At 42.3% G+C, this 10,375-nt stretch overlaps 2 protein-coding genes across 2 annotated transcripts; both read left to right on the forward strand.

Annotated features, from left to right (window-relative positions):
* The first annotated feature begins 330 nt into the window (after window positions 1-330).
* Window positions 331-2,855, forward strand: LOC107193861 (FAD synthase-like). Its single transcript, XM_015583382.1, has 10 exons — window positions 331-568; window positions 658-752; window positions 897-1,020; window positions 1,090-1,202; window positions 1,270-1,413; window positions 1,477-1,616; window positions 1,743-1,946; window positions 2,053-2,247; window positions 2,326-2,610; window positions 2,731-2,855. Exons 1-10 carry the CDS (start codon window positions 448-450, stop codon window positions 2,732-2,734), a joined length of 1,425 nt encoding a protein of 474 aa, XP_015438868.1. The 5' UTR covers window positions 331-447; the 3' UTR covers window positions 2,735-2,855.
* A 1,451-nt stretch (window positions 2,856-4,306) lies between these two features.
* On the forward strand, window positions 4,307-8,693 carry LOC107193797 (MAP kinase phosphatase with leucine-rich repeats protein 3-like). Its single transcript, XM_015583304.1, has 3 exons — window positions 4,307-4,405; window positions 4,451-4,564; window positions 8,484-8,693. The coding sequence occupies exons 1-3, from the start codon at window positions 4,307-4,309 to the stop codon at window positions 8,691-8,693; spliced, it is 423 nt and encodes a 140-aa protein (XP_015438790.1).
* Window positions 8,694-10,375: the final 1,682 nt, after the last annotated feature.

The raw sequence follows: 10,375 nt of genomic DNA on the forward strand, positions 1-10,375 counted from the left end.
TTCTTACTGTTAACAAGATATGATATGTTTTCCCATAACATTTCCCATCTCCCAAAAAAAGTGGAATCGATTTCACTTAAAATTTATACCATTTATACATATACGTACATAAGTACATAGGTATACATGCATTACATACATATACGAAATAAAACGAGATTCCTAAAGTTCAAAATGATATAGTGGCATTATTCGTTATAATTTGGCCCCCAGTTCTGCCAAATGAGCCCGGAACAAGAAAATGTTTATAAATATGTATATATGTAGGTATTATATCCTTCTGTTACACAGATCAGAGGAATTCAACTGATTCAACAGTGTTTGGTGTGTTTAGAGGCGCTGCGTAACAATCCTCGAAATATATGTACTTATATACATGTATATTTCATATATGTATGCTTGAGAACACTATTCTTGGATAAACGTTAATTGCAAGGTGAAACCATTATGATACATTTATGTCAGCGTCTAGTAAGAATTTCATCAAAGTACCATGTGCGAGCTACCACAAAGGTAATGTTGGTACATCACAAAAGTAATGGGGAACACCCGACCGCTGGATTAATTGGTAATTATATGATTAATGCATACGTGTTGGCTGTATTACATGTATTTCTATTCGTTTCTTCTTATGTTAAGGAATGTTATTCTTTTTAGTTGTTGGGGATGAAATTTTGAAAGCACAAGTGAAAGATACTAATTCTTTCTATGCGAGCAATTTACTCTACAAGCATGGAATCAAGGTTCAAAAAGTTAGTATACACATTTTCATTCATACATATACAATATGTATGTATTTACATAAGTATATACGTTTCTCTGTGTGCTGTGGGAATTCCAGTTTTTTGCATATTGCTACTATCACTGTAAACATATTAACAAGTTGATGTCTACAGATTTCAGTTGTTCAAGACAACATCCAAGATATTGCAAAAGAGATGAAATACTTTTCTGAAAGTTTTAATTATGTTTTTACAACTGGGGGTATAGGACCGACTCATGATGATGTTACGTACGAGGGTAACTGTCTATATTTAGATATATGTATATGAGACGATATAGTTTCTCAAGTGAGATTGTACTTTATAGGTTTAGCATTAGCCTTTGACGATACAATGCATTATCATCCAAGACTGGTGGACATTGTGAAGAATCGCTTTGGCTATGATGCTTTTCCATCTCCTGGTTACAAAATGGCATATGTAAGTATGAAATGTAATTATAGATTGCAGGTTTAACAATGGAACTAAGTTTATAACCTTGTTGTAGGTACCAACTAAATCAATTCTTAAATTTGGAATAAATGAAGCTACAGGAGAAGCATTTTCTTATCCATGCATAGCGGTACAGAATGTTTTCGTCTTTCCTGGATCACCCATGTTCTTTGAATCTTCTTTTCAGGCATTGTGCAAGGTACATCAGAAAGATTTTCTTGTTTGTTCGTTATTGTAGAGAAATGATATATTATGTTTATAGGAGCTTTTTGCTGGGCACAAATGTTTTGCAACTACCGAAGTGTACATAAATGCCAGGGAGGAATCGTTTGCGAATATTTTAGAAGAGCTTGCACGGAAATATTCAAATGTATCGTTTGGGTCGTATCCAGAACAAAATAGGTAATATAATTGAATAAAAGGAAATGGATAAAAGTAGCAAATCATTTCACAATAACATTGAATTCCGTTGTTCTGTATCCATATCACATTAAAAAATTTGTACGCTATTCGAAATGTTTCTTACAGATATTATAAAGCGCGTATCACAATAGAGAGTAAGAACGAGGAAGACACCAAGGTTGCTAGAAAAATGCTTTGCTCACGTATTCCGAGCGATGTACTTGTACAGTACGATTGCGAGCCTCACGTTGATTGCCTGATGAAATACGAAAAATTACTTCAACGGTCAGAACGTCGGTCGATTTATGAGAAATCCTTCGAAAAATTCGTGTAATGCATCTTCAAGTGAAAAAAAGTATCGATTACTTGTATCATTATATACCAGATGCCATCGAATTTTCCTATCTTTCGTTTTTTGTTTGTTTGTTTTTTCCAGAGATTATTATAGGAAGCCTGATGAAGTTTGGATATGTTTGGATGGTAGTGATGAATCAGTGGTTATGATACATCTTGCTCGCGTTGCTGATACTAAACTGCGACAACCTTTGAAAACAAAATTACACGGCATTTGTTTCGAACTCGATGATTTTAAATCGGATATGAATGGTTTTTTCGAGGAAATTAGCGACAGGTAGGTGTAGCGATTGTTTTTGAATGTAGTAAACTTAATGAGTAGAAAAAAAAGAAGAAAATTTAGTTATTTTGATAGGTACGATGTCGAATTGTGTAAGCTACGAAGCAATGAAATGAACTGTTATCAGGAGGTCGAACGGTTGATTTCATCGAGACCGGAATTGCGAATATTATTAGTAGGAAAACGATCTAGTGCCAACAGAAGGGAAATTTACGAGAATCTTGTTCGGCTGAATAACAACGTTTCCGTGCACGTACAAATACACTTTCCTCTTAGCAACTGGGCGAACAAAGATGTCGCAAGTTTCGTCGAGTCTCTCTCACTGCCTTATTATACAGCACATGAAACTCGGTCATTCCGGTAAGAAAAAATGTTTATTCGTAATTGGTTTTTTTTCTGCATAAACGAAAGAGAAATAAGAAAGAGGAGAAGTCTGGTTATTTTTTCTGGCGCATGTACAAGCATAATCTGTTTTCGTAGATGAAAGATGAACATCATCCCTTGAAATACAAAGAAAAGTTAGAGCGGCGATGAACGCGGAATTGAATTACGACACTTATGTAATTATTAGGCGATGAGCTTTAATTGCTATTAAAAGACGAAAGGAAGGGAAATACATATAATAAAAGAATTTACAAGAGATTGAAATGTTGCTCGAGAACGTTTTAAAGTTTCAAGATTTTCCAGATATTTATATTCTGTATAACGAATTTTCGACTATTTAGAAGCGTTGAGATAGATTTGCAAGGAAAAGTGTGAACGAGTGTGTGAATGACAGGACGAGAATGCACCTTGGAAATTGATTTTCTTTTTTTTTCTGAATATTTAATTGAGCGAAACTTACCGAATTGAAAGATTTTAGTGAGAAATTTACGATAAACACGTGAGAAGAGGAAGTTTGAACAGTGAGTAGAGAACGTATGGCTGGTACCAGAGAACGGAGGCTAGGTGGTTATAGGAGTTCGAAGGAAGAGTACCTGTAGTCGTATTATATATTTCTCGGCCGCTGTAACGGGATAGAAAGAAGTAGAGAGGGTTGTTCGTTGGAGAGGGAATCGTTGTCGGCCCCTTCCATCTTTTTGAAATTTCATTTCGAGTTAAAGTATTTCTAGCTTTTTTCCTTTGAAAGTTTAAAATGAGAGTGGGTGGTAGTTGCCCGCTAAAAAGGGACAAGGTGGGGGTGGGGCTGCGGTGGGCGGCTGTATAAAGGTGGAGTAGAAAGAAGGATGAAGAGGGGAATGAATCGCTACTACCCGAGCAACGCCCATGGTTCTGCAGATTCACGGATCATATACAGTGTTCCACTCGGCACTTTCTCGGCCTCGGAACTCGACGAAATCCAAACAGCTATGTATATTTTCGATCATTTCGGACCCGGTTGGACTGGTGTCGTGTTTGTAATGTTTCTATCGGTATAAGATTTTCTTTAATTTATCGCATAAATGGTAAATGATAATAAAGACGAAGATATCGATACTGATGGAAAGTAGTAGTAGTAGTAGTAGCCGAGATGGGACGAATCAAGTCTGATTGAATTCACTTACGAGCGAAGCGGAATCGCAACAAAAAGAAACTAGGGGAATGTAAGAAGTTAGGCTGGTAAGGATAAAAAGGTGGATACAAGGTGACGAATATCGCATTTATGTGGAGCATTTCATTTGAGTTTGAAATTAATTGCAGAAGAAAAATAGGAGGGAAGCGTGTAAGAACTACAGAAGGTGGATAAAATTGGTTGGTCATATTATCTCCTAATCGTTTCTTGATCTCATCATTTCCCTGTTCTTCGTTTGTCAATCTTGTTTTTAATCGAAAATTCCACAATGGGAAATGAATCGACTAAAACCAAGCGTTACCATGTCGAAAATGTAGTGTTCGTTGTTTGAATATAACTGATAGAAGCATGAAATGATTTCACGCACCAACTAGTTTGCGCTATATTTGTACTGGGAGTTAGGTGTGGATTAGGTCGTTTGTTATCCAGTCGATTCCACGATTGAAACAAAGTGTTGTAGCTCTCTTTGTATGAAACGGGGGTTGTCGAAACTGATAAAGAACCATGAGTTTGGCATTCAAGATTAAAAAAAATAAGAGAAAATCGGGGAACGGTGGAAGAAATGCAAAACGTAGGAGTGCAAAAGATCGAATGAAACCGATGGTAAGATGGTAGGAACGGTGATAACGATAACGGTAACGTTAACAGTGGCTGCATGTAGTGACAGTGGCGGTGGCCTGTGGAGGTGGAGATGGCGGTGGTGGTGGTGGTGGTGGTGGTGGTGGTGGAGTAGTGGGCCAAGCTGACGACGTGGTCGATGGCGTTGGTCGCGTGCTGGTCGCGTGCCGGAGGCGGAGCCAAGCTCAGACTCTCTCGCGTGCCACCTCCACCCTAAAGTTCGCGGTCCCTGTTGCACCCTCTGACACCCACCCCGCCTGGAACGGCGGGGAGCTCTTCTACTCGACGCGCGACGCCCCCCTGTACTCTTTGGTTCCTTGGGTTGTCCCTTCCTCCCCACCGGTACCCAAATCTACAGTCGCTTCCTCGTCGGTTATTGATTCCCTCGGGTAGCCAGTCCCGAAAAGGGTGCTAAAATAGGATGAGGACTATTGAAAGGATGAAAAGAAGACGATGCAGGTAAAAGAAATTCGACGATGGATACGAGGTTCGAACATTGACGCGTACCAAGATCCCTTGTTCGAGCACAGATCGAAGTCGTGGGAAGTCGTTTCGTTCAATCGGGTTATCTTTATCGTCAATTTCAATTGGTAACAGTCGCCGGATCAGCGCAACAATGCCGTTGTGGGTCTCAAACATGGACGACAAACGACATGCAGTGATGCAACGATGCTTATCTGGTAGGTAAGCGGTACCGGATAAAGATGTCGAGGTGGCGATGAAATGAGAAAATATAAACGCATACGAGAATCCTTTTACTGGTTGAGCTTGTTCGCCGATTCGTAGATAATCAGAATTTGAAATCCGATATACAAGTGTCTTTCGACGAAGTGTTGACCGCGATTGAAAGAGAGTCTCTGAAAATGTTGATTTATTAAATTTCCTTGATTTATCAACGACGTTATCCGTCCTTCGAAGTTGCTATTTGTGCAAACTTGTAGTATCGAGAGCAGCCCTCTCGGCTCTCAAAACTTTGTAAATTTGTACGTCTATCTTTGTTCCGTGTTACTTTATTTCCTTAGTCCAGCTTTCTTTGTCTACGCATAAACTTCTATACCGGCGTATGCGTTCTAGAGTAGGTATATGTATATGTAGATACGAATATGTTTACACAGTTTCCGAGAATACACAAGGAAGTGTGTGCGATGCGTATGCCGTCGCGCGATAGGTCTCAGCCACGTCTTTTCCTATATCTCCCTCCATCAGTTGAACCATTTCATCCTCTTCGTTCGCTTCTTTTCCTTTTTGGTTTCGTGGTTCGTTCGTCCGTTCGTTCATCCGTCCGGAGCGATAGTTCTGTGAGATTCAACGGCATAACCTATTTTACTTTTGAAAACTCGACGGATCAATACCAACGGGACTAGAAGGAAGACGAATGAGCGGGCCAAGAGGGAATCATGAAAGAGAAACAACGTATAAGTACATGTACATACATATGTACATACCGCGCGAGCGACCGATGTCTTCTCGTTCGTATTTTCATTAACAAGAAACGCAGAATCTTTATCCTGTTTTTATGACGATGATCTATCCATACAACGCTGATCGATTTTCTCTGTTACAGTAGGCGTCCTTTTTATGTTTTTCCGTTCGAAAAATCAGCATATCGGATGCCGCGTTACTCGAGACTGTTTCGTACCGTGCGATATCGAAATGCCAGCGATCGAATCTTTGTAAAGAGTTCAAGTTGCGGCACGAGACCGTCAGCTGGTAAGCAGGGACTGTTCGCTATTTTTTTCTTCCTCTTTCTTGCAGGTCCTCCTTTTACGCGGCTCCCATGTAACAACTGTCTGGACGGACCCTCTCTCTTTCATCTTTCTTCTTTTCTTCTGTTTTTCCTTTCATTCTCGGACAACCTACAGTATACACACATATTGCCTACGTAGGTATATGTATACATATATATATACATAGACATATACATATACATATGTATATGTTTGTATACGTGTAGGTACACGTATTGTATATACGTATAGATGGATTTGTTCCGTTTGAAGGTAGAACGGAATATTTTTCTCGGGCATAGAGGGCGAATATTTACGAATTGATGTTCGCGAGAACGAATAGTTTCCGTCTAGATTGCTGACAGCAGGAGCCGTGAGGATATCGGTTACGTCGCGCGATATCGCGCGTTAATCGCGCTAATCTTTTCGCGTTGAACCGTTCAACCGAAAAGAGCTTTGTAAAGCATCGATGCGTTTGTATTTTGTCTGCTCGGTAACGATGCAAAATTTCTTTTACGAGATTAGAGGATGCTCGATTTAACCGTACAGATCGTTTCATCGAGCGCTTCGATGAACCGGACGGGCCGTGTCGAGAAGAGGGTATACATATACGTATGTATGTAACGTGTACGGTAGACATCAGCCAGCTTCCTTGATCGCGCGTGGATTCCGATCTCGTTGTATAGCGGCCTATAGTTCGTAGCAACAAGGAAAACGAGCTCGACCGTTGATCGTATTCGTAGAAATAGGCGGGCTGAACGTTGTCGAGACCACGGGAATGACCTTGTGATCGACTCGTTCGACTCGTTTTCCTGATCATGATCAACCTGTGTGTGTGTGTGTGTGTGTGTAGTGTGTATATGCATATATGTATATGCGAGCAATTATATCGAATGGAAAAGATTAGAGATTTCAGGTTCTCCGCGTAGTCTTGAAAAGGACACGTTCTAAGAAACTCGAGTTCCCCACGTGTCTTGCCACGCGTGTTCCACGCTCAGCACGTGCTGTTCTGCTTGGCTATAGCATACTGTTCTCGAATTCTCCTACATATTCTCCAATGGAAAAACGGTTGACCAATCGTCGCGCGACGAACTTTCGTCGATGACTGTACTCACGCTGGGAAATCCATTTCGTTTTAACTTTACGTTGAAATTGAATGTTTTCTAATTGTGTGTTGACCCGTGTGAAAGGAAGAGGAAGAGGAAGAGGAAGAGGAAGAGGAAGAGGAAGAGGAAGAGGAAGAGGAAGAGGAAGAGGAGGAGGAAGAGGAAGAGGGTGAATGGTGAAGGGTGGAGAGAAGAGGGACAGGAGAGTTTATCGGAGCGACGAAGGCCGAGGGCTGTGGGTGAACGAGTGAATTGTACGGTCAGGGAGGGATGGAAGTTGCTGGAGGAGAAAACGTTACGAGAGGTGTTCGTTCATGGAGGATAGATCTGGGTTCGAGAGACAGGACTACGCGGTACGGAATACGAAGACTGATCTGCCAGAAGGGGTGAAAGAGAAGGGAGAGTTAGGCGGTCGTATTCCGGCCACCTCCTTCCCTAAATCACGTTTATCAGAGACGGATGGCGAGCGGCGCGATTCAGTATCGAAGCGAAGGAGGTGCGGCCATCCAGGGAAGGAAGAGGTATCGTCGGGGCAGGGTATCAGAAGGCCAGAGGTAGAGGGGCAGGGGTAGGGTAGGGTAGCACGAAGAGATAGAGAAAGAGAAAGGGAGGAGTACGAAGCTAGGTAGGGAGCGAGCGAGCGAAGTGAACGAACGAACGAGCGGTTGATAAGTTGTCGAGTAGTGGAGCGCAGAGGCGCGAGACGCGAGTCGCGAGGTGCGATGCGCGAGGCAAGAGGCAAGAGGCATGAGGCCGAGTATGAGAAGGGTGAAGAAGGGAAAGAAGGGAGAGGAAGCAGAGGTACACGCGGATATTGATTCCCGTGGGATATGCGCGCGCTCGACGAGACTCGGAAATCTAAACGTATGTACGATGCTTTGGCAGACATGCGAAGAGATACATATACGCGTCGCGAGACATATAACTCGCAGGTACCCACCTTTCGATTCGTTTTGAGAAAGGGGCGAGAGAAAAGACGGATCGTGTCAGAGTTACTCGAGGCGAGAAAATTCTCGTACTCATTGGTTAATCGAACACGGAATACGGAGAAATTCGAGGAAACCTACTAAAAATTAACTTGATTCTGGAATCTGAGAAACAATAGGTATTTCTTCCCTTGTCATTTTGCTCGTTGGAAGATGAATTTGTATTCCTAGAAAACCGCGGATAAAGATATAAGCGTATGTTTCCAGTTTATTCTATTATCATTCTGTGTACACCTCGAGACAGAGGAAATTAAAGTATTTCCAATATACTCCGATTGTCTGTAAATTTACCGGTTATTCGCATCATCTCTCACTCTCGCTTATAATTTCTATTAACCACGACGTCGAAGACGACGAGAACGAGAACGAGAACGAGAACGAGAACGAGAACGAGAACGAGAACGAGAACGAGAACGAGAACGAGAACGACGACGACGACGACGACGCAGAATAGGAGACCTATACATACATATATGCATATGTACATGCAGATAGCTGGATACACTCGTATCGATATCCATGTTACTCCCACAAAATAGCAGCTCGATTAGTACCGATTCAAAAACACTACTACTATTAACTAGTGCTTACCATAACGTATAGTGGTAGACCTTCCTTCCACTATCTACCACTACCATTACCACATAGCTGACGCCACGTCCGAGACCTAGCGGCGCTTTTCATGAATGAAATCCACGTGTAGTCCACGTGATCGTTTTCGTGAAAATCCTAATTTTTTCGATAGAAAACGGAATTACTCGAATGACGACCAAAATAAGATGCTCGAGTTTGTTTCGGCGAGGCAGTCTCCTTGCTCTACTGGAATTGCCGAGTGAATTCGCTGTACATTAAACACGTGTAATGAAGATTGAAATGTAGAAATGAAGATCTAACTGTAGAACCAAAGATGCCAGAATATGTAGTTGAGAGCCATAATCGATCGGAGTGTTTGTATAAACGCGTATTTCGCACGACGATGATTACAACGTTGACGACAAAATATCGAATCATCGTAACTACACTAACTACGAAACACATCTGTATAAAATAGTTCCAATGGGAAGCAACTGTGTATGTAACTATCGGGACATTGTTAATCTCTTCGATAACATCGGATGACACGACTATGCAACATCGATCGTGTACCCATCCAACGTTCTCTTATTCTTCTGTCTCGTTGATTTGTAATTTTCACAAGACACGTATGAAAGTTTGGAGGCCTACGCAGGCGGGCAAAAGAGATACGTATAGAAGAAAAAAAGAAACGAAGACGGGAAAGAGAAGTCGGAAACGTTAAGACTACCAGTGTGGCCGTTACAACCATTTCCATATTTCGGCTAGCACCACCATTTCCACCCCACTTCTTCCGGTACTACGACCACTACCACTGACAGCATGTTCGACGTCGACGTCGACGTCGTCGGCGGTGGCGGTGGCGGTAGCCGTAGTACCGATGGCGATGGCGGCAGCGTCGGCATAGGAGGAGATTGTGGAGGTGGAGACAGCGGCGGTGGTGGCGGTGGTGGCGGCGGTGGTAGCGGCACCACCACCGACGTCACGAACAACTTGGTTGCTTTCGCTCTCAGCGTCGCTGTTGCCGTTGCCGTTGCCGTTGCCGTTGACCGTTGCCGGTACCGGTACCGGTGCGCAGTTGGTGCTCGCAGTCAGTGTTAGATGGTTGGAAGGAAAGCGGAATCGGCAGTGGTGTAGCGACGCCTACAGACGATAAACGTGATTCGTCCACGTGCTTCGACTTTGACGCTCTGTTCAGACACCGATATTCGTACATCTACGACCGCAGGATCTTGGATTTGGGTTCGATCTCGTCGTTTAGCCTGCATTATGCTGATCCAGTGATAATACAAACGGGCGATGACGATTAAGACCGCGCAAAACACAATTATCAAACGGTATGAACGTCGTGTTCTCAGTTCTTTCTTACAATTTGTGACGATCGTGTATAAATAGTAAGAAGCGTTTTTTGTGGGGAACGGTCCGAAGACCTTAACCTTGAATATAAATATTTGTGGTTTGTAACGAAGAGAAATCGTAAGAAAGCTGAAAGGATGACCCAATTAAATATCTTTCGTCGCGCTATATTCCTTTGGAAGATGCAACGATGCATTCGGAACATAT

Source organism: Dufourea novaeangliae, unplaced genomic scaffold (genome assembly GCF_001272555.1).
Source record: "Dufourea novaeangliae isolate 0120121106 unplaced genomic scaffold, ASM127255v1 scaffold30, whole genome shotgun sequence".
Lineage (NCBI taxonomy): Eukaryota > Metazoa > Arthropoda > Insecta > Hymenoptera > Halictidae > Dufourea > Dufourea novaeangliae.